We start from the raw sequence: 24766 nt of genomic DNA on the forward strand, positions 1-24766 counted from the left end.
GGGAGAGGGTAAGCGCGCATGCGTCAGGAAGGCACGCCGGCGCTCACACATGCGCACCGTGTGTCGGGCCGGCGGCGCGCGCGCCGGGCTGTTTGAGTGACAGTCGCGCGCACGCGCAGTGCGTGGGGACGCCGGCGCGCGCGCGCGCGCGCCGGGTTTTCCTAGGGCGGCCGCGAGACCAGCGGCGGCGGCGGCGGCGGCGGCGGCGCGCGCGGGTGACGTAGCCGGTGCTGCGGGAGCGACGGGACTGCGTCAAGGGCCGGAGCGCGCCGGGGCGGGCGCTGAGGCGGGGCCGAACCCGGAAGTGGAGAGCTCCGGGGCGGGCGCGCCGGGAGCGGAGCTCGGCGGCCGGGAGCCAGCGGGGGAGCCCAGCGGTCCCGGTAATGAGCGTGACGGGCGTTTGCCCCGGGAAGCCGAGCGGGAAAGAGGGGCGGGCCGGGGGGGGAGGCCCGGCGAGAGCTCGGCGTCCGCTCGGCCGCGGCCTGAGGAGGCCGTGGCGCCGCCTGCGGAGCGCCGCTCCCCGGGGGGAGCCGCTTGCTCGGGCCGGGCGCCCCTCCAGGGCCGCCCCCCGCCTGGGGAGGCTCGGGGCGGAGGGGCGCGCGCGGGGTCCCCGCCGAGTGCGCCTCGCGGGCCCGGGATAGCGTGCGCACCGGGGCCTCGGGGGTCCGGGTCGCGGTGGCCTCATTGTCACCGTCCCGGCGGCCCCCCCTCGGGCCGCATCCTTCCCTCCCCGCGTCGGTGCGGTCCCGTCCCGCCGGCTCGTCCGTCGGGCCTGGACGGTGGGTGTGCGCACGCCTCCCCTTAAAATTATTCTTTTGTTGGCTGCCTTTCTCTCTCTCTCCCCCTAACCTGGCCCTCCTTTTGATTCCTCCGCCCTAAAAAAAAAAAAAAAAATCTGAGCCTTGAACGGTGCAAGCCGTGACTTTATCCTCATTTCCTTACACATTTAGAAAAGCTGAGCTAACGAACGGGCTTTGGGTTCCTCCTCACGGTGATTGCTTGGCCCCGTGGAGTTAACACGCTGATTTGATTCTCACTCGTTTGCAGACCATGAAACCGTCGGGCACGCCCCTCCAGAAGCCGTGGTCGAAGACAATCTAGCTTTCCTTCAGAAATCTCTGCAGACACTTATGAAGTTCTCTTGTTCGGGGATTGCTGTACTGCAATGAAGAAGAGGAGAAAGGTTGCTTCCAGTCTTGACGAGAAGATCCACCTGGGCTACCCTAAAGAGTCTCCAGAGGGAAATGTCACAGTGCAGTGTGACCAAGTGACCTGTCCGTACTCCACCGAAAGGCCAGCCCCCGAAGCTCTCCACCGTTACCAGGAGCTCCCTCCCTCTCCAGATCAGAGGACCCTCCTGAGTTCTTTGCAGTATAATAAGAATTTGCTGAAGTATTTAAATGACGATAGGCAGAAGCAGCCATCTTTCTGCGACTTACTTATCATAGTGGAAGGGAAAGAATTTAGTGCCCATAAAGTAGTCGTTGCCGTTGGCAGTAGTTATTTTCATGCTTGTTTGAGCAAAAATCCCAGCACTGATGTTGTCACCCTGGATCACGTCACCCATTCAGTGTTTCAGCATTTGCTTGAATTTCTTTACACATCAGAGTTTTTTGTGTACAAATATGAAATACCTCTTGTTTTAGAGGCTGCAAAGTTTTTGGACATTATCGATGCAGTTAAACTGCTAAATAATGAAAATGTTGCAGCTTTTCAGGCAGAACTAACGGAAAAGTCATCACCAGAAGAAACACTAAATGAATTAACGGGAAGACTGTCAAATAATCATCAGTGCAAATTCTGTAGTAGACATTTCTGTTATAAAAAGTCGTTAGAGAATCATTTGACTAAAGCTCATAGGTCCCTTTTGTTAGGGAAAAAACATGGGTTAAAAATGCTGGAGAGAAGTTTTTCAGCAAGAAGGTCCAAAAGGAATCGTAAGTGTCCTGTGAAGTTTGATGACACAAGCGAGGATGAACCAGAAAGTGGGGACGGGTCAGACAATTTGAATCAAGAAAGCTTTGATAAGGAAAAGTCTGATCGAAATGATTCCGAGGATGCTGGAAGTGAATACAATGCTGAAGAAGATGAGCTAGAGGAGGAAATGTCTGATGAATACTCTGACATTGAAGAACAGAGTGACCGAGATAATGAGGCAGAAGAAGAGGAACCTGAGGCAGGAGATTCTGTAGGAAACATTCATGAGGGGTTAACGCCGGTAATCATTCAGAACAGTAACAAGAAAATATTGCAGTGTCCTAAGTGTGATAAGACGTTTGATCGAATAGGTAAGAAAAGAAAGCTTGCTTTTTGTTTCTGCTTACTGATTTATAATTAAAAGCTAAACTTTGTAAGTAACTTTCAAAAGAGTATTTAGACTGGAACATAATTTGGCTTTCAGTACACATTTATTTGTTTATTCTGTTATTGTCAATTGTTGGGATTCAGCAGTGCAGTGTTTTTATGACCATATTACCCTTTGTTTACCTTTTTTTAGTTTCTTTTGGTGCTCACACTGGGCCTTGAACTCAGGGCTTGGGTGCTCAAGGAGAGTGCTCTACCACTTGAGCCACAGCTACACTTTCTACTTTTTAGTGATTAATTAGAGATAAGAGTCTCATGAACCTCCTGCCTGAGCTGGCTTCAAATCCTGAGCAGCTAGGATTATGGGCATGAGCCACCAGTGTCCATCTTATTCACCAGGTCCTAACAGGTAATAGATGATTAGTATTGTATTTGGACAAAAGATGCCTGAGTATCAGTAAGTATATGCAGTTTTGCTACATATGTCAGTTTTGTTTCAGAAATAACGCTAATTTTGATTCATGAAAATCTAGTAATTTGTGTAGTGAATTCTTTTCACATGGCGACATGTAAGTTATAAACATATTCATGTTTCCAATATCCATAACCCTTTTCCAATTGGAATATTTTAGGTTCTAGGTTAATGAGTAAATCACTCTTTTCCTCATTAGAAAAGAATATGTAGGAAATGTAGTCTGCGGCCTGAAGTTTTGTTACTGCATATTTAATTTTGAGATGTTTAAGATTTGCTAGAAAAATAATTTGGGGAAATGCCTCATATAAACTAATGTGTATTAATTTTAATTACAGTAGTTAAGCTATTTACCTATGTATTGAGGTTATGAAGCTAAAATATTCTACACATGTAACGATAAGAAAAACATAAAGTAGGGCCAAGAATGTGGCCCAGCGGCAGAGGGCTGCATGCATGAAGCCCTGGGTTCAAGTCCTCAGCACCACATATACAGAAAAAGCTGGAACTGGTGCTGTGGCTGAAATGGTAGAGTGCTAGCCTTGAACAAAAAGAAGCCAGGGACAGTGCTCAGGCTCTCAGTTCTAGCCCCAGAACTGGCAAAAAAGAAAAAAAATAAGCATAAGCTGATCTTCTAATTTATACAGTTTAAATTCATATTTATATGTCTTTTTTTTTTTTTTTTTTTGGCCAGTCCTGGGCCTTGGACTCAGGGCCTGAGCACTGTCCCTGGCTTCTTCCCGCTCAAGGCTAGCACTCTGCCACTTGAGCCACAGCGCCGCTTTTGGCCGTTTTCTGTATATGTGGTGCTGGGGAATCGAACCTAGGGCCTCGTGTATCTGAGGCAGGCACTCTTGCCACTAGGCTATATCCCCAGCCCCGATATATGTCTTGTACTATTGATTACTTTCGTTATTGGTATATGTTGAAATTAGTCTTATAAGGCCTAAATATACTGTGGTATTACAAATAACTTCATTTTGCTTTTTAATAATGCTTTTTGAGTATATTCTCTGGATCAGAAGACATTGGACAACCCATTTCAATAATTTTTAATATTTTTTACTTTGCAACTTTGTGCAGAGATGAGTAAAGTAACTTACTGAGTACCTCAGGCAGTTGGAAGAGCTTATATATAAAAGAAACTTATTAGAATCAGGCCACTTAAAGTGCTATTGTGAGAGCTGTCAACAAATGTATGAGGCACAGAGGAGAGGAAAGTTTCCTTGGTACCTAGGAACATTTTATCTTCTCAGTACATCTCAGACATTGTACTCTTAGCACATGCTTCCTGTATTCTGCTTTTATTGACCTAATTTGACTTGGAGATGAGTGAGCAGGAGTCAGTTCACAACATGCTGTATAGGTTCAGAGCATAGATCTCAGACTATCCCATTGAGCACTGGACCTCTGATAGACTTGATGAGAGAACAGGATTTGGGTCCCAGTAAGATGGGGGAAACTAGGCTTTATTATATGTAGGTTTTATGTGAACTCTACCAGATTCTGTAATTATACAAACCTGTTATTTTTCCCTAACCTAGAAATTATTTTATTACAGAAGTACTTTGGAGTACTTCTTTTAATGTCCAGGAAGCTGGCATTTTATGACACAAATTGGGGGAATACTGATGAGCTATAAGGTACTGACCTTTTCCAGAAAGGCTGTGAAATGCCTTTTCTTAGTTGTGGAAATAGTTCACATTGTAGGATTATTTCTCACCAACCTTTCAAAATGCATTTTACAGTAAACTCCTACACATCTTTTTCTTAAACACATTAGGACTTCTTATTGTTCACTAGTTTTTCTCATCTCCATTAAACATGTCTGTCTGTATGTTTTCTTGTCTCCTGTTTATCTTACAGAGATGAAAAAGCATAAGCTAAAGTAATGTCAGACTGTCCAGAGTTTGAGTCTAGATCTTGGGTGACGTATTTATTGTGTGTGCTTTTGTTTTTTCCTAAATAAAACGAAATATGTTAGTAGTTCCCTCCTGTGGAAGGATTCAAATACTACTAAATGACAGTTTTAGGGAATCACTAAACTATTACACAAAATTAAAGTGTTCAAGAAGTCTTAACTGCTCTTCACTATTCATTAATTGGACATACTTTTTGAGTGTCTAATCTGCCTTACAATCTTAGCACTCAGTGCAAAACAGCAATTATAGTACAATATAGGTTGTTTTCTCAGGATGAATATGGAGACCTAAGGGAGACAGGGAAGGCTTCACAAAGCAAGTCTTACCCAGATTTGAGTTTGAGATAAACCTACAGGTCTACACTGATTGGTAATCCTTATGGTAAAAATAATGATGGCTAAGACTTATTAGTACTAGAATGTCTTAAGTGTCTTTTCAGTATAAGTTCATTTACTTCTTCCAATCCCATAAAGTGAGTAATTTAGATATAGAGAGAATAGATTATTGGCTTAATTAAAATCACATAGCTAATTTAGCAGGTGCTCAAGTGTTATTTATGTTTCTGGCTACATGGTTGGAAAAAAAAATGCAGAGGCCATTACCTACATAGTCCGTTTTTAAATATGTAGTAGACTTTTATCATGCTTTTGTTTTTCTTTGTCTTTGATTGCCATCCTTCCTCATATCCTGATTTCTTTTTCTTAGCTTACGTGATAAACAGCATAATTAATAAATGGATGACATAATATTTGCTTAAATTCAATCATATACAAATATATTTAATAAGTTGGTGAAGCTATTTTATTTGTCAAGTAGACAAATAATTATGATTGCCTCTTTTCCTCAGTGCCCTTGGAATACTTGAGTTTTCTAATTTTCATGATAAAGGATTTATTCTGTTTGAAGTGCATGACAGAAATGTTAAATATTCACATTGGATTTAGCCCAAGTAAAACTTATTTATAAATGTATTTGCTGAACAAAGCAAAAGGCTGAGCTTTCAATTGAAAATTACTCCTCATGTTGTTAGGGTTTGTCCTAATTTTATTTATTTTTTTTGTTTAAAAGTACTCTACTGAAATTGCTATTATGCATAGTCATGAAAACAGAGAACCTTAACTGAAACTTTACAGTGTGTTGGATATTGTTGTAAATGCTTCATGTGTTGTTCTAACTACAGGAACATATGATTCCCCCGTTTCAGTCAAGAAAGGTTTGTATCATCAGTGGGCTACTTTTTCAGTTCACACAGCCTGCTGTTTGAGAGCCAGGATTTACATCCTGGTGTATACAAATTTGGCTTGTGTTTATCCATGATGCTTTTCTGCCCCTGCAATGTAGAGATTTGTATTTTCAATAATGGTTTGAATTTTATTCTAAATAGAAATGATGGAATTAACCCAAAATGTATCTTTTAATTTCATTTTCAATTGAATTTTCTTTCTGAAAACTTTTCTTAGAATTATTTTTATTTGGAAATGTCTATTTTATCTGTTCTGAATATACTTACAACTTAGAAATGTATTCAGATGGTAATGCAAAGTTCTACAATATGTAGAACCCTAAGTGTTTATCAGTTACATCTACTTTGTGCTTCATGTCTCAGATTGGTTTGCCTGAGCTGGCTTCAGCCTGATCCTTAGATCAAAGCCTCCTGGCACCTGGCCAACCTGTTTTTGAGGGAAAGTTTTCTGTGAACACTAAGCTCAAGACAGTCTTTGAGGTTAGTCTGAGTTAGAAATTTAGGTAGTTTTTCTTGCTTTCCATGGATTTGGTATGTATATTCACTTTGCTGAATTACGATATTTTCTTCCATGGTCAGATTTTAATGTTAGTGTCATAAATATACTGAATTTAATTTTTGCTTTCTCTCTTCCTCTAGGGAAATATGAAAGCCACACCCGTGTGCACACAGGTGAGAAGCCCTTTGAGTGTGATATCTGTCACCAGCGCTATTCTACAAAGTCTAACCTTACCGTCCACCGAAAGAAGCACAGTAATGAAACCGAGTTCCATAAAAAGGAGCACAAGTGCCCTTACTGTAACAAACTCCATGCCAGCAAGAAGACCTTAGCCAAGCATGTCAAGAGGCAAGTGGTGGCTTGTTTCATATGCAGTGCATTGTGCTTAACATTTTAATTTTAACTCTTAAAATGTAACTTGAGATAAAGTTTTCTGATGTTGAAATAATAATATTGTCTGTAAAAGTTGAATATAGGATATTTTGGCTATTCTCTTTTCTGTATTAGGTTTTGGCAAATGTGTCTTCAGGAATACATCATTTTATACCTCTAGAGAATTTGTTTTTTTACATGTAAGTTTTTGTTTAATGTGTACACGTTTCTATATGTGTATAACAATACTAAATTTTCTGAAACAACTGTTGTATCAGCATAGACACATTCACATTTATCAAAATGATGTTGATACCTATATTCTTAGCTGGTCTCTATAATATCAGTCCGTGGTTTTTCTTTTTGCTTTTGTTTTGAGGTAGAGGTTCACTCTGTAGCCCAGGCTGCCTGTGAATTCACAATGGTCTTGCCTCAGCTTCTTGAGTGCTGGAGTTACAATTATGAGCCACCATGCCCAGCTAGTACTGGAATCTGGGAATCATTGTTGACAGATTCATATTAAGATTCTGACTTACTATACTGTCTTGTCCTAATAAATGTTTTCCTTTTCTCTGATAGATTTCATCCTGAAAATGCACAAGAATTTATTTCCATCAAGAAGACTAAGAGCGAAAGTTGGAAATGTGATGTAAGAGTTTTTAATTTAAATTAGAAAGCCCAAGTGGATATAATATTCCTTTTGGGGAAGAAAATTAGGTTTTAAAGTAACATAACTTAGTTTGTTTACCTTTAGATCTGTTATATAAAGTTACTCTAATTTTTTGTGAGGGAGGCAGATTGAAGGGATAATTTATTTTTCAGTGGGAGGAGTTTATGAACATCTTTATTCTTCAGGACCCTAATGTATTTTTTCATTATTTAGATTAATATCATTTTGTATTTAATATTATCGATCATTTGTATCTTCTTCATGCTAATAATTCAAAAGTGAATATTTTATTTTTTTCAGTACTGGGCATTGAACCCAGAGCTTCATGCTTGTTAGTCAAGTGCTCTACCACTTGAGCTACAACCCAGCCTTCTTGGTTTTATTTGCTTACTTACTTAGTACTAGAGTTTGAAACCAGGTCCTTATGCTGTCTAGGCATAGGTGTTCTGCTTCTTGAGCCACTCCTCCAACTCTAAAGTTAACTGTTACTCAGATCTACATAAGATAATGTCTTTCCTTTGCTAAATTTTATTATCCTTTGTATAAATGATGATGTTTATAATTGTGCCTATTTGTAATATTGTATGAATTAAGCAAAATAACCTGCTTATTATTTAGCATTGTGCCTGGTTTATAATCTATGTTTTTATTACCGTAGCTTCTCTGTCTTTTAAAGGTTACGATATGTGTCACTTTCTTTAAAAGTCACATTTTTTTAGCTGGATACTAGTAGTTTGCTCACATATATTCCTAGTTACTCAAGAGGCTGAGACTCAGGAGGATAGTGGTTGTAAGCCAACTCTGGGGAGAAAAGTTTACACAACTCTTATCTCCAAATTAATCATCAAAAAGCTGGACTGGAGGTTTGGCTCAAGTGGTGGAACATGGTGGTGTACATGAAAGCTGAATGTGTGTGAGGATTTGAGTTCACTGTCTGCCCTCTCTTTCCCGCACAGAATTGGATTTCTTCCTTCCAGGCAATGATTTTTCTGTGACTTCTTATTCCTATTCCCAACCATATGTATGGCAACAATCATAAAAAAAAAATCCTGACATATGAATGTACATTCCATGGATTAGGAAATTGGTGTTTAGAACTGAGCTAGTAAGATTATTCTGTAGCTCTGCATGTAAGGAGTTGTAATTCAGCTGTCATCAGCATCAGTTTATGTAATTCTTACATTTTGCCATTGTTGTTGTTTGATTTTGTTTGCCTGTTAATTGCAATTTGATTATAATTTGGCAAGCTACAATTTTTGTTGGGAGTAATTTATGTCTACTTGAATTCATATACTTACTTTTCCTCATCATGAATATTGTACATTAATTCTGTTTCTCTTACATTTCACATACTTTTTCACTTAGATTTGTAAGAAATCTTTTACTCGAAGACCACACTTGGAGGAACATATGATTCTCCATTCTCAAGATAAACCTTTCAAGTGTACCTACTGCGAAGAACATTTCAAATCTCGGTTTGCACGGTTGAAGCATCAGGAGAAGTTCCATCTGGGTGAGAAGATTATGTTTTCTTTTCTTTGCCAGTCCCGGTACTTGAACTCAGGGCCTGAGCACTGTCCCTGGCTTCCTTTTGCTCAAGGACATAACTCTGCCTCTTGAGCCACAGCGCCACTTCTGTTTTTTCCTATATATGTGGTGCTGAGGAATCAAACCCAGGGCTTCATGTATATAAGGTGAGCACTTTACCACGAGGCCATATTCCCAGCCCCAGATTATGTTTTCTTAAAGCAGTCATAGCCATTATTTATTTCATCATGCTGAAGAGCCTACTACTGTTAAATGATACTTTTTCTTTTAAAAATTGTTAATATTTTTAGGGGCTGGGGATATAGCCTAGTGGCAAGAGTGCCTGCCTCGGATACACGAGGCCCTAGGTTCGATTCCCCAGCACCACATATACAGAAAACGGCCAGAAGCGGCGCTGTGGCTCAAGTGGCAGAGTGCTAGCCTTGAGCGGGAAGAAGCCAGGGACAGTGCTCAGGCCCTGAGTCCAAGGCCCAGGACTGGCCAAAAAAAAAAAAAAAAAAAAAATTGTTAATATTTTTAAAAGTGTGTTTGGTTGCCAGCAATATTAAGAAAGTATACGTAATCCCATTTCACATCTTGCCTCCATTGTGTGTACTATATCTATTATCCACATCTCTCACCATATGGGACATTGGTGAAATACTCCCAGCTTTTGCTGATGAGGAATAAAATTGCTAGAATCATCTGTGCACAAGTTTTTTTTTTCCTTGTGGATGAATGTGTTCAATTCCTTTAGGTAAATATCTAGGAGCCCAAAGGCTGTATTAGATGGTGTGAATATGTTTTGTTTGTAAGAAGCTGCCATGTTGTCTCTTCAAAAGTGGCTGGACCCCTCTGCATTCCCTTTAGCAGTGAATGAGAGCACCAGTTTCCTGTCCTAACAATCATCTAATATTGTGGCCCTTGTAATTCTGTCTAGTAGTATCACATTGTTTTATTTTGCTTTCCTTGCTTGTGTGTGATAAGGCCTATCCTTTCATGTACTTGCCATTTATGTGTCTTCTGTTGTTTGGTGTCTTTAGCCAGTTTTTTTCAGTCATGTTGTTTGTTGTTTTTTTATTGTTGAGTTTTGAAAGTTCTTTGCATATTTTGAGTCTACTTAGAAGGGCAGATCTAGCTCAGGTGATAGAGTACCAGCCTTGACCTCAAAAGCTAACATATGGTGTTTAGGCCCCAAGTTCAATTAGATCCTATAATTTTATCCTGTTTAGAGAGTTAGTATGAAGATCTGCCTAAGTATTAGTTTTAAGTTGAGTTGCATACCTGAAAAGTTTAGAGAGATTTGACTGCATACAAAATTGAATATCCAGTGTAAGAAACCCCCAAACCCCACAAAACAATTTTTTCTTTGAAGGACCATAATCAGTAACTAAACCTTACGAGAAGATTCATTTCTCTTTCAACTCAGCTGGAACCTTCAACTAAATAGTTAACACTTTAGAAGTTTTTGCTAGTAGGAAACTTAGGATTCAGTTAAGTCAATGCTTTTATGAGACATGTAGGTTTCATTTTGTAGGATTAAGCAAAAATATGCCGCCAGATTTTCAGTTATCATCTTATTAGCAAAAAGCTATGGCTTAGAAATATCGTGAGTCCTCTTACTCTTTCATAGATTCTCATTACCTCTTTCTCACAGAAATTTGGTATGCAGTATTTTTTACTTTATTTTCATCTGAAAGTAGAAATTGGCTGCTTCGATTTATTTTATGTCTTAGATGCCAAGCCCTATACTTGACTGTAGGGATGTGGCAGTGACTGTCACCAGCTTTGCTGGGATCAGCAGGAAGGAGCAGAAAAATAAACTAATAATTTTACAGTCACAGATTCTGCCTCTGCCGCCACTAAGAGTGATAGGCTTTGCTTGTGATACAGCTATTAAATTTAACTCAGTATAGATCTTCAAACTCTAAATGCATGTCATTCTTTTTTAAATTTTAGGTCCTTTTCCATGTGACATATGTGGCCGCCAGTTCAATGACACAGGGAATTTGAAACGTCATATCGAGTGTACTCATGGTGGGAAGAGAAAATGGACTTGCTTTATTTGTGGCAAATCAGTGAGAGAAAGGTGAAGAATGATCTGCAAAACCCAGAAAAGTTTAGTGCTTTTTACACAGAATTAATTTTGAGTATGGCTTATAGGGGGCTGAGTAACTCAAGATACAAAATACTTGATATGCTTTGGTTTAAAATGTGTGAAGAAGAAATTCTAAAAATATTAGAGAAGTGATAGAGAATCAGGATTTGTAGGTTTTGATGATTGATTTTGCTTACATCTCACATTATCCCTTTCTGAAACCCCCCTAAAAATACACTCAAGCCACAAAATGGGGAACACAGAATAGTGTCAGGATGACCCTGGAAGCTGTTTAGCAGCTGTGCTAATGAGTCTGCAATAACTCAGCAGATCTAAGGGAGACACATCCCAGAGTGGCAACGGAGGATGATGTGAACCTAGTTTATATCACAGTATGGGAACTGGCAGTGTCAAGTACCACTGAGCTCCAGTAAAGCAGGAGACTACAAGGAGCAGCCAAGGGAAGACAGTCCAGACTTTAGAAGCTGATTCTGCTGACCACATGTGTCATGGCTGCCGGACACCTGCCCCTGTCCGCAGGGGCTTGCTAGACTGAAGTTCGTTAAATTGTTAGGTGGTCACATATGTGTTGGATGTTGAAAGTAGTGAGCCCTCTGCCTTATCCCTGCCAATATTTTGACTTTAGATATTTTTCCTCAAGCAGCATGTTGGAAGGCTGTTCCCTGAAAATAGCCTGGCAGAAACATTTTCCTAATGAGTGGTATGTCCAAACCACCCGCAGTGAAGCAGTCAAAAGGCCTACCATGTTCTTTGACTATTACATCTACTTCTTAATCAATCTGGACAGTTATGAGCAAATGGTTGATTATGAATGAGGAAAATCTTTAAGATGGAAGATAGATTGAAACAAAAATGGGGGAAAAGGAATTTTAAGGATCTTCTGAGCTCTTCAGTATTTTACAGTGGAAATATTGTTATGGTTTTGCTTGCAACTCAACCCTTCAAAAGCACATAATACAGAATTTAGCATCTTGCATGTGTGTATGTAGTGAAAGGAAAACCATGTTTACCATAAGTATAAATGGCTGATGAGATTAGAGAGAAGCATGTGGAGGAATTTAACATGTGATAAATGTCCAAAGGCTCAACCTAAACATAGGCTTAATACAATGTTTTAAAAGAATGAATTTCATATATGGTGCACACTTATAATCTCAGCAAGAGGCTGAGGCAAGAGGATTGAATTTGAGTCCTGGACTGCACAGTAAGGCTCTGTCTCAGAAACAGAAACAACAAAAAAAGATCCACTCAGATATTTAAAATGTTTATGTCTTAAAATTGAACTTCTCTTTTCATAAAATGGATGTATTTATGGAGTGATAGGAAAATCAGTACACTATATTTCATAGTAAATGTATAGCTGGGCACCAGTGGTCCACACCTGTAATCCTAGCTACTCAAGATGCTGAGATCTGAGGATTGTGGTTTAAAGCAGCTTGGGCAGGAAAGTCTGTGAGACTCTTATTTCCAGTTAACCACTAAAAAAATCAGAAGTAGACCCGTGACTCAAGTGGTAGAACACTATCCTTGAGCAAAGGAGCTCAGAGACAGTGCATTACGCCCTGACCTCAAGCTATATAGATTGAAAAATTACTCCGTTTACTATGTGAATTATAAATTTAATTTGTGGTTCTGTAAGAACAAATAGAAAACATCCCCAAACCCCAAAGACAATGCTTCTGTCTTTTTACTGTAACGATTTCTAAGGTTCTGCGAGTATACCTGCAGGCCTGCTTATTCAGGAATCTTTTGGAAAAGCACCGTCTGCTGGCACAGCCCTGCTTTTGTTTCTCATTCTGCATTTTAAACTCACTAGATTTGGGATTGAAATAGAAAGCAAGTAGTAGTGGCAGCAGCAGCTGTGAAGGACAGTCACATTTGTCTTTCCCTTCTGTCCCCTTTGCAAAACATTGTCCAAGCTGGCACTGGTGGCTCCTGCCTGTAATCCTAGCTATTCAAGAGGCTGAGATCCAAAGGTTCTGGTTTGAAGTCAGCTCAGATGGAAAAGTTTAGAGATTTCATCTCCAAATACCCAGGATAAAACTGAGCAGGTGGTATAACTAAAGTGGTAGAGCAATAGCTGAGTAAACAAGCTGAGCAAGTGTATAACTCTGAGTTTAAGCTCTGGCACTGACAAAAATAAACAGAAAATCAACTTTGTCTTTATCCATCCTTACACAGGTCTTCAGACATATGGGTAGTCTCTTATTGTTAGAAGCATGGGGATTGCTAGCAATATACTTAGACCAATAGTGGTTAGCCAGTAGCCAACCCATGGTCAGTGAGGGAGGGAAGACTTAGGAATAGTAATAATTAGATGCTTTATATAAATTACTTTTTTAAATCAGCACCAAAATGGTAGAGACCACTGCAGCATTTCCTTTGCCATTGTTTTAATGAATGTTGAGCACACATTTGTAAGGATATCCTGAAAAACTGAATTCTGTGAAGACCAGTATACCCTCTCCACCAAAATCCACATCACTTTTATCTAATGCAGTCATGCTCATTGAGCAGTTTTTGTCCATGCTTCTTCAGGATTTGCTTATGCTGGATAAGAGCCAGATGTGGTGGCGCACACATGTGATCTCAGTACTCATGCCTGAGGCAGGGGGAGAATGAGTTTGAGGTCAGCCTTAGCAAAATAGTGATGCTGTCTCAAAAAAGAAAAAAGAAAGAAAGAAAAAGAATGGGGAGAGAGGAATTAAACCTAAGTATACTAAGAGAGGAGGCCTAAGTTAATATTTTTAAAATAAAATTTTAAGGAGAAACATAGGAACATATTTATATCTGGTTAGAATAGTCCACTAAGAGCAGAAATGCTGTAGGGGAAAGAAGAAAGTATCTGTTAGCTTGAATAGCTTTCTGGTATGTTTCTTGAACTCTGATTAGCATGAATGCTGATGTTAAAAGCACTTTATGGTTTTTGTCTTTTGTTGTTTTTTATTCCTAACACAGAACTACTTTGAAAGAACATTTAAGAATCCACAGTGGAGAAAAGCCTCATCTTTGTAGTATTTGTGGGCAAAGCTTTCGTCATGGAAGCTCATACAGGTAAAAGCCATTTTTCCTTTGGGATAAGTAAGATAAAATTACATTCCTTGCTTCAGTTCTATTGTAATTGCTGTCATTAGTTAATTTGTTTTTTTGTGGTACAGGAAGCCATGCCTTCAGGTCTCTTGGTTTTAGTGGGTCTACCTGGCCTTGAACTTGCAATCTCCCTGCTGAATCAGCCTCCCCTGTCGCTGGCATTATAGGCATGCACCACTCTGCCTGTCTTGCTCTAATTATGTTTCCGTTAAAACATTTCTTAGCCCATATGATATGTAAAGTTGTACTTTGAAACTTTACCAAATACATTTTCCCGTACAATATCTGATGTTATATCTCCATTCTATGCATAAGAGACTATTAAGTGTTTATTCATTACCAGGTTTACTGAAGCTTCTATGAAATTGTCATTATTTCAGTATTTATGTGTCTTTGGATGAACATTTATTAAAACTCTCTTGTTCTGAACTTTTGGTGTATTTTCCCATTCTTTATTTTTACTTCTGGGTCAGTGCCAAGACTTGAGCTCGGGGCTGTCTGTCCTCATTTGGCTTTTTTTATCTGAGGCTAGTGTGTATACTCTACCACTTGAGCCTTACCTCCTGTCCACCTCTTTTCCTTTTCCTCCTTCACTTTTCTTCTTCCCTTTTCCTTTCCCTTTTCTCCTTTCCTTTCCTTTTCCTTTCCTGTCCTGTCCCTTCTGTCTGTGTTCTCCCTATGCTACTTTGAAACTGCTATATGCTCAGATCTTAGCCTCTTGAGTAGATAGGATTACAAGTGTGAGACACTAGTGCCAACTTCTTTATTCCTTGTTGTAGAAAAAAAAATAGCATTAGCATAAAAATATGGTAAGATTAAAAACTCTGGAATTATAAATTTTCCAAGTCTTTTCTGCATTGTTAGCTGTTTGTTTTTATGGCTGAATCCCCGATCATATTATCAGTTAATGAAAAGGTGATCTTCCTAAATAAATAGGTAACTTATAAAGTGTGTCTTCAAGTTTAATTTTTATTAATGCTCTCTAGAATTTTAATCTTAGGCTTTAATATTTACGCTTCCATTTGTTGTTGACTGTTTTAGTTTAAACAGAATATTTAAACTGTAACTTTACATGTAGTCTAGTTCCAGTGGCAGTTTACCCATTTTGGCTATTGTAGAATGGCACGTGTTTTGGCAACTTTAACACTCAAACTTCTCCATTTCTGGGACTTGACCACTCAGATATTTTTTGTTTTGTTTTGTTTTGTTTTTTGCCAGTCCTGGGCCTTGGACTCAGGACCTGAACACTGTCCCTGGCTTCTTTTTGCTCAAGGCTAGCACTCTGCCACTTGAGCCACAGTGCCACTTCTGGCCATTTTTTATATATATGGTGCTGGGGAATCGAGCCCAGGGCTTCATGTACTCGAGGCAAGCACTCTTGCCACTAGGCCATAGTCCCAGCCGATCACTCAGATATTTAACAATCCCAGGCATTTGGCAGGGTTAGCAAAGCAACTTTAAGACCTGTGATTTAAGTGGGAAGAATTCTCTTCCAGAAATGCTTTGAGCATGTGCAAATGGTGACTATTCTTTTCTGAGAGGTGGCTGGGAATACTGGACTCAGCTTGTGAGAAATGGGAAATGCCCCGAAAGTCACACATACAAAGCAGACATATGGTGGTTGAATAAAGAGCAGTTTTCATCACTTCCTCATTATCATGCATGTTCCTTCTGCATCACCAGTTTAATGGTCTCCAGTGTCTTTGTTTATAGACTTCACTTACGAGTACATCATGATGATAAAAGATACGAATGTGATGAATGCGGAAAGACATTCATTCGTCATGACCACCTTACAAAGCACAAAAAAATACATTCAGGTAATGATGTTTCTTTTTCCAACATGATTTTTATAAATCATATTTTGAGAATACAATACCTCAAACTGTTTACGTTGGCTGCTGTTTTAATAATTTGCCATGTAAATCACCCCTTTGTAGTTCTGGCTCTAAAGGCCTTTCTGAAAAAGCATCGGAAAGGGAAATTTTGTAACATGTTTGCTGAACTTTGCATATTCTGTTCTCTATGTGAACATTTATTGTGAAGTTGTAATTTTTAAGCAAATTCTCAAACTTGGAATTTCTCAGTCATGTTGATGTGTGCAGAATCAGATTGTTCAAGAAGGAAACCTTAGGGGCTGGGGATATAGCCTAGTGGCAAGAGTGCCTGCCTCGGATACACGAGGCCCTAGGTTCGATTCCCCAGCACCACATATGCAGAAAACGGCCAGAAGCGGCGCCGTGGCTCAAGCGGCAGAGTGCTAGCCTTGAGCAGGAAGAAGCCAGGGACAGTGCTCAGGCCCTGAGTCCAAGGCCCAGGACTGGCCAAAAAAAAAAAAAAAGAAGGAAACCTTGATTGTTCTCATTTTGATTAAATCTGACAAAAAGTGAAATTTTGTTCTTCTGAAGGCATATGACTGCTAACTGGTTGCTACCACTAGTTTCTGTTATAATGAATTTTGCAGTCTTATATTTGAAAGAGAGTGCCATCATAATCCTGCTTAATTTCAGATCTTCACATAATATTTGTAATCTTTATATTCTGGGATATTCTCTCATGTTTTCCTCTCAGATTGGTGTTCAGCAAGTTCAAGTACACAGTGATGCTGATCCTTTCTAGATAGAATCTCAGTGAGATCACTGAAGAGATCTTAAAGGTTTCATGGCTTTTGTTGGATTTTTGCATTTTTATTTCTAGGATTATCTTCTTAAAATCTGGAGGAATTCTAGAAGTCATGTGCATTAATTGCACCTTGTTCCTGAGACAGATTTTCTGTGTGTATTGTTGGTATTGGGGTTTGGACTAGGAACTTCATTCTCTTACTTGACTTTATCACTCAAGGCTTGTGCTCTACATTAGAGCCACACCTGTACTTCTGACTTTTAGGCTGGCTTTAAATCAGGATTCTCAGATCTCAGCCTCTTGAGTTGCTAGGATTACAGGTGTGAGCCATCAGTGTCCAGAAAACACACAGATTTTTAAACACCAAAGTTTTATTAACTAAATGTAAGAATAAGATCTTCTACTAGAATTTGCATTGTATTTCTGTTTTGGCTCAGTACAAATGTAAGATCCCAGAGGTAAAAAAATCTTTTTAAAATGAAGTATATTTGTATTCAGGCATATATTCCTAAAAGAATATTCTGAAATTTGACTTTTTTCTTGAACTCAAACCTATTGAAAGGTAAGGTTTGACGTCTATAGCCATGGGCTGTTTTTTTCCTCCACATGGGAAAAAAGGACACACCCATGAGATCAACCTAAGATTGTTTGAAAAAATATACTTGGGTAAGAAATACAAAGGAAATAACCAGGTCTTGCCTGTTCTTTCCATCATGTCATCTTATTGTATGGCCTTTATTTCTAGAGAAAAGCAAAACAAAACTAAAATGCAAATGCATGTTCTAATTACCTTATCTGGGTTTTTATTTCTAGGTGAAAAGGCTCATCAGTGTGAAGAGTGTGGGAAATGCTTTGGTCGTAGAGATCATCTTACCGTTCATTACAAAAGTGTGCACCTTGGAGAAAAAGTGTGGCAAAAGTGAGTGAACATGCACAGTTCATCATTGCCAGATGAGCTGAATCCTGCTTTGAGAAGAGTTAGAACTGTTTCGTTCATGTTGTTTAGTTGGGGATAGGCCAGCTGGCTCTTATTGACTGAAGTGCTGGTTGTCTCACAAGGACCCTGGTCCTCATAAATTTTAAATTTGAGATTAACTTGAAAATATTTCTTAGGTACTCAACGATACTCTTTACTGAGTCTAACATGGGGCAGCTTATAGGGTTGTTTTTTTTTTTCAGTACTCGAGGTTGAGCTAAGGGCCTTGTGGTAGGCAAGACAAGCTTTCTAATACTCCCCAGCCCTTTTGCTTTAGTTTGTTTATCTGGTAGGGTCTTGTGCTAATAATTCTTCCTTGTACATAGCTGGGATTGCAGACATTGATTACCATGTCTGGCTTCAATCTCAGTTTTTTCATGGATGCAGGTTTTGAAATTGCTACAATTTCCCTTTCTTTTATCCAGTTGTAAGTTAACAGTGAAATTTAGTCTTTTTGGTGTGTAGTTCTGTGAGTCATGTACACATCAAAATATAGAATAATTCCATTACCATAAATTTCTGCTGTTTCTTTGCAGCCAGCCAATCCTTTTCCCTTTAGGCCACTACTGATCTGTTTTACTTCGTATAATTTTTCTTGCTTATATTTAATAGCTCAAAAGAATAAAAGTGAATAACTTAAAATAGTTTCCAACTTTAACATCGCCTTTATAGACTTATTTGTGAGGAAGAACTAATATTTAAATAGTGTCCATGTACCTTGAGACCTCTCCGGTTTCTGATGAATGCAGTTGCTTGTGATTTTCTGTTTGTCTTTATTTTTGCCAGTACGGGTCTTGAACTCAGGGCCTCATACTCTCTCTCGCCTTGCTTGCTCATGGCTAGTGCTTTACCCTTTGAGCCATGTCTCCAGTCCAGAATTTTGATGGTTAATTAAATACTGGACTGTTATACTTATGCTAGCTCCAAGCTATAAACTTCCATATCTCAGCCTTCTGGGCAGCTAGGATTATAGGGGCGAGCTTCAGCCCTGATGAAACATGTTTTGTTTTTTAAATCACCCTCGGTACCTATATAGAATTACATTTACAGTTACAAAATTATAACTATTGCTATCTCTTGACATTATATGCAAAGAACTCAAACTTATCTGTTTTCTAGATATAAAGCAACGTTTCATCAATGTGATGTTTGTAAGAAAATTTTTAAAGGAAAATCAAGCCTGGAAATGCATTTTCGGACACATTCAGGTAAAACTTAATGAATAGTTTACATATAAGCTCATTATATATGTTTAATTGCTTTGTTTTATATTCAGTTTGTATTTTTGCAAGTTGCTATTCTGAAAGGGAAAAATTGATTTCATAAATGTCACAATGGGAAGTAATTGCACTTGGGCAACTTAAATATGAAAAAGTTGGCAGCAAAGAGTTTTTACTGATTGAGTGCCATTACTAAAGACAAAATTGTACTCTCCCAAAAGAAAAGGCTGTAATTTAGGGGTACATATATAAGAGTATAAAAATGAATGAACTATGTGGATGCTATCTTTCCTTATCAGTTATAAATGGAAACTTAATTAGAACTCCCACTTGAAAGAGTCAGTGAACTTAAGGGAAGTTAATATGAGACTATCAGTGATTTAAATGCACAGAATTATTCTAAGGAATCATAAAATACTGCTGGCAAAATTGCATTGATAGCCTTGCTATATGGTAATTGATTGTGGCCAGTGACAACATAGAACTATTTCATAGCTTATTGAAATTAGATCAGCTTCTCTGCCCTTTGAGAATTGAGGAAATGAGCTCTATTATACAACAAGAAATGAGAGGGAGAAACAATATCAAGTGCAAGTCAGCATTTACAAAGGGTCAGATGATGTATAGTGGGCTAGGGCAGACCAGATTGTCCATTGCAGACACTCACCTCTGTTGCCATACTACCAGGCCAGCCTCAGACACTGTACAAAGTAATGTGGCTCTTCTACAAAACTGCAAAAACAGGCCATGAGCTGCATTCGTCTTATACCCTGTAGGTTTCTAGCTCCTAAAATGGCCAGCAGGGTTCCTAGTCAAGACATGACACCACTTTTGCTCCAGGATGTGATGGCCATGTTCCCTAGTCTATCTCTGAAATTTATAGGTTCACAAGCTCAATTTTATCTGTGTATATAAGAAGTACATGTATTTTGTGTACTTCGCAGTAACCACTGCAAGTATCTTAGGCAAGATGTCAGCTTTCTAGTTTTCTATGTAGTGAAAGCGAGTGGACAGCTGTCCTTATCCAGGAAGTAGAGTTGCTAATATGTTAATCAGGAGAAAAACTGCAAAAGTTAGATACAGAGTAAAATTAAGTAGTTATTTTATGGCATGTTTGTCTCGGAAACAGTAAGTGTATTGAACCGTCTTTATCCTCACAGCAGTGTGCCTCTGGGGACCACAGTTTTGTTCTCCATATTTGTTTCCTTTCGTCAGCCTAACCTTAGCACATTACATACTATTCAAGTCTTGGCTTTTGGAGTCCTCTTTAGATTCTGTTATGTGAGTATATCCTTTCTGCAGGCAAGGTATAGTGAGTAGATAAACTTCAGGTCAGTACTTAAGCAAGCACTGCAAATAGTAGATGTAGTCAGTTCATAGCCTGTGGCTTGCAAACAATACAGGATCTATAAATATTTGTTGAATAAATGTATCTATCTTGTTTTCCTATTATTACCATGTAGTCTATTTTAAACTACACAGAGAAATTAGCTGAAAGTTTATTAGATTTTGTTCAGTTGGCTTAATGTCATCCATGAGTTTGGCTTGTGTAGTTCTTAGGGTACTAATTATATCTATATTTCTATATCTTACTGAAGCATAATACATGAATTAAAATTGATGTCAAGTTGACAAATGTAGTACTTGATTTTAGTTTTGCGGACTTTTTACTAATGAATAGCCCGATGAACTTTTTGAGTGAAATGTTAGAATAGCCACCATTCCTAAAGACACAGCAAATGACCAGGATTCTAGAAACGTCCACCAGCTCCTCCCAGTCTGTAACCCTTGCATAGATAATGACTGTTTTTAGTTATTTCACTGCTGTTGCTTATGTCATCATCAGAAATTAGTTTTGCCTGTTTGAACGTCATATAGTATTCAACGAGCAAGGGGAGGCTGTTTGGCTTCTTTCAGTCAATAGTATGTCTGATTCTACTGTGACGATAGTTTAGTTTTTACCATATGAACACACCGTACTTTACTCTTTTGCCAGACCTCTGAGTAAAGCTGCCGTTCATGTTCCTGTCCATGCCTTTCCATTCATACACATTACTTTTTCTTTCATTATCTACACAGTATTGAATCATCCAAATCATCAGTACCCCTTGTTTCCATTAAGCTGTTTTAAATTCTTTTCTCAGTGATTTCTTATGGTTGGTTATATGTCTTCCACATTCTCATTGGATTTATATATATGCATTTCATGTTTTTCAACAAAAATTTCACCTACATTTTAATGTTTACTCCTTATTTTTGACTTAGAAATGAAGTTGCATTTGCATACTGACTTTTGTCCAATGACAATGATAATATTTATTATTCTGCTAGTTTTCCCCCCTAGAGCTTTTTGTTCTATTTCTAAGAATGCCACTAGATCATCTGTGAGTAATGACAATTTTCTCTCCCCACTTGTCATTTTTTTGTTTACATTTTCAGTAGTGTACAAATAGAAATGCTTGAGAGTGGACATCCTTGTCTTATTCTCAAAATGAAAAGAAAAGCTTTTAATATTTGGCATTTAAACATGGTATTTCCTCTTTTTTTAGGAGTTACTGAAAAACTCAGAGTGTTTTTCATGAATAGGTATTGAGTTTTATATTTTCTGCATTTATTGAGGTGGTCGTATATGTATATGCATATATGTGTGTGTCATATACATATATATGCTATAGAAGTGCAAATTTTTTTGTTGGTACTGAGATTTGAACTCAGCTTTGCTCCACTTGCTTACACTTCTGACACTTCCCTGTAGCCCTGCTTTTTGCTAGTTATTTTGGAAATGGAGTCTTGCAGAATTTTCTACGCAGGATGCTTTCAGACAAGTCCTGCAGATTCTTTTTTTTTTTTTGGCCAGTCCTGGGCCTTGGACTCAGGGCCTGAGCACTGTCCCTGGCTTCTTCCCGCTCAAGGCTAGCACTCTGCCACTTGAGCCACAGCACCGCTTCTGGCCGTTTTCTGTATATGTGGTGCTGGGGAATTGAACCTAGGGCCTCGTGTATATGAGGCAGGCACTCTTGCCACTAGGCTATATCCCCAGCCCCCTGCAGATTCTTGAGTAGGTAGGCTTGCAAGCATGAGCTAGAGGCACCCAATGTCTTTTATAATTTTTATTAATGTGGTCAGTTTCATTGATGTTGGACGATTACAGCTTGCATTTCCAGAATAAATCGAGTTTGATTCCTAATGTCTTGTCCCATTCATCCTGTCGTGTTTGTCAGGATTCTGTTCAGTATCCTGTTCATGTCATATTATCTTCTATTATCTCATGTGTCTCATTTCGTTTTGCTTGTATTTTCTCTCCGTTTCTATTTTATCATTTTTTAGCTATATTCATGAGACAGTTTGTTCTGAAGGAATCTGTTCCATCTATATACGGTCCTTTTTTCCCCTTTTAATATCTGTAACTCTTTAGTCTCAAGTGATGAGTTGGAAATAATAGAAATTTTTCAGTCATCTAGAGGAGGAGCATCATGTTATCAGTGCTTGGAAGAAGTCACTGATAAATCACTAGTTTGAATTTTTTGTGGGAGTGGAGGCTTTTCCTTTCTTTTTTTTTTTTCTTTTGTAGTGCTAGGAATTGAACCCAGGATCTTAGTGCATGCTATGCAAGAACTCTACCACTGAGCTACATCTGTAGCCTAACTAAAAATTTGCTAATAGTTGAAACTATCAAATGCTCCCTTTAAATTTTTTTTCTATTTTCAAGGAATTCTGTTTAAGATACTAAGTGTGTTGGTAGAATCTCTCTCATTAGTGATAATATCCTTTGATAATCCTTTACATTTCTGTTGTTGATAATGTACCTTTTATTTCTTTGCATTTATTGAGTAACCATTTCAAACAACCACTGAGTTTTGCTGATTTTTCTCTTGATTGGTTTTATTTTGAATCTCATTTCTGCCTTTGTTTTTCCTATTCTCTTTCTTCTGGTTGGATTTCGTCTTGTCCTGGCATCTTTCTGTGGATACCTAAGTTATTAAATTTTATAGTCTTTCATACATTTTGCTTTGTTACCTCATCCCTGACCTTGTATATATTTTCTTTATAATTCAGAATATTCTCTAACATCTTGCTGATTTTTCCTACTTTCATAGTTTATGTAGAATTATATTTTTAATCCCTAAAGACTTGCTGTCTTCTGAGCATGCTTATGTTAATGATACCCAATTAGTTTTACCCTTGTCAGAGAACACATTTGTGTGCTCAGTAAACTTTTATCTATAAGCTAAGTGATATATGATAAAATCTCTGATAGAGTATGTTGTCTGCTTCTCCCTTTGATTTTTATGTTTATGTCATATTTTGAGGCTATGTTCAATTTGTATAAATTTTATCACTATGAAATATCCTTTTTTATGATATATGATGGGATAAAGCAGCATTCTTTTTTTTACAAAAGAAAACAACAATCCCAAGGCATTTATTGTCACCTGATGATAACACAAGGTCATCAGAACTGTGCACACCACATCTTAACAAAAGGGCTCATCAAACAATATGAATGGATGTTTTCTTAGATTCCCAGCAAAGAACACTAAAAAAAACAACAAAAAACAACTGTATAAGATTCTTAACAACTTCTCACTTCATTGATCATTTCTAGTTGGAGACACTTTGTAGTAGAGTAATATTATCTCCTTTTAGCATGATCCGACGCAGTTGCTTTCTTGACTTGGTTTTAGAATGAATTTCTTCTGCATCATCTAACACAAGGTTCATGTATTCATCAAAACCAGTGATGCAGCCCTCTATGCGCACATTCACTTGCTCATAGAGCCACACCTGAATCCGAGATCTATTTTGTAGATATCTGAAGATAAGGTTGATGGGCTGCACCATCGCCTTCTGTACCTTTTGGCCCTGGCCACGGTACGCCATGGTAGAATCTTACAAAGGCCGCAGGGACCAGCACGCCACCTAAGAAAGCCACAGCATTCTTTTTAATAGTATTATGTGATATTTTTTTCTCTCTTCCAACCTTCTGAGGACATGTATTTAAGATGTATAGTTTTGTGTTACTTTTTATTTTAATCAGAAGTTTTAGTTTATTTAAGTTCTGTGTGATCTGTCATTTATGAAGTTTTAAATCTCTCGTGTTACTTGTGTCTTTGTGTCCGAGTGTTGTCTTCTGATCTAACTTTCATTTTACTTACCTCTTCTGTAGCATCTAATTTTCCTTAAAATGTGTAATTATTAATTCAGTTGCTTTGTCTTTGCTAGGGTTTTTTTTCTTCATATATTCCAAGACTAGTGAAATTTTTCTTTTGTCATGTTTCCTGGATATAGTAATCATATTTGTTTAATGTCCCAGTCTTACTTGATTCAAAAAATTTACAATTTTTTATTCAACCACTCAAATGTAGCTGGATGCCAGTGGCTCATGTCTATAATCCTAGCTACTCAAGAGGCTGAGATCTGAGGATCACAGTTTGAAGCCAGCCCTACCAGGAAAGACCATTAGACTTACCTGGTGCTGTGGCTGAAATGCACTAGCTTTGAGCAAAAAAAGCTCAGGGACAGGGTCTGGGCCCTGAGTTCAAGCCCTAGGACTTGAGGAAGCCCTAGGACTTCAAGGAAGTTATATGTGGTGGTATGCACTTGTCATTTTAGCTCCTTGCAGCTATGAGAATCCTAAAATAGGTGGGTCACAGCCTAGGCCAAGTGCCTGGGCAGAAAGGGAGACCCTGTCTCAAAAATAACCAGCAGAAAACAGGATTGAAGGCATGC

General features: G+C 38.6%; 2 protein-coding genes across 4 annotated transcripts in view; one reads left to right on the plus strand and one right to left on the minus strand.

Moving 5' to 3' along the window:
• The first annotated feature begins 285 nt into the window (after positions 1-285).
• Zbtb41 (zinc finger and BTB domain containing 41) overlaps positions 286-24766 on the plus strand; it is a 29508-nt gene continuing 5027 nt past the window's right edge. Inside the window, exons 1-10 of one of the 3 annotated variants that reach the window (XM_048357398.1) lie at positions 286-380; positions 1048-2288; positions 6581-6788; positions 7392-7461; positions 8848-8995; positions 10969-11098; positions 14087-14182; positions 15917-16038; positions 17654-17759; positions 18936-19024. In XM_048357398.1, the coding sequence (XP_048213355.1) occupies positions 1166-2288; positions 6581-6788; positions 7392-7461; positions 8848-8995; positions 10969-11098; positions 14087-14182; positions 15917-16038; positions 17654-17759; positions 18936-19024 (2092 nt within the window). In that variant the 5' untranslated portion in view covers positions 286-380; positions 1048-1165. Of the gene's footprint in view, positions 381-950; positions 2289-6580; positions 6789-7391; positions 7462-8847; positions 8996-10968; positions 11099-14086; positions 14183-15916; positions 16039-17653; positions 17760-18935; positions 19025-24766 lie in introns of all 3 variants that reach the window. The other 2 variants (XM_048357397.1, XM_048357399.1) reach the window with 2 other exon arrangements.
• LOC125359598 (small nuclear ribonucleoprotein E-like) lies at positions 23441-23963 on the minus strand. The gene has a single exon (XM_048357400.1). It carries the CDS (start codon positions 23915-23917, stop codon positions 23639-23641), a length of 279 nt encoding a protein of 92 aa, XP_048213357.1. The 5' UTR covers positions 23918-23963; the 3' UTR covers positions 23441-23638.

This window comes from Perognathus longimembris, chromosome 11, assembly GCF_023159225.1.
Source record: "Perognathus longimembris pacificus isolate PPM17 chromosome 11, ASM2315922v1, whole genome shotgun sequence".
Taxonomy (NCBI): Eukaryota; Metazoa; Chordata; class Mammalia; order Rodentia; family Heteromyidae; genus Perognathus; species Perognathus longimembris.

Coding starts and splice junctions, on each gene's coding strand:
- LOC125359598 (XM_048357400.1), bottom strand. CDS start 23,917: ATGGCGTACCGTGGCCAGGGCCAAAAGGTACAGAAGGCGATGGTGCAG.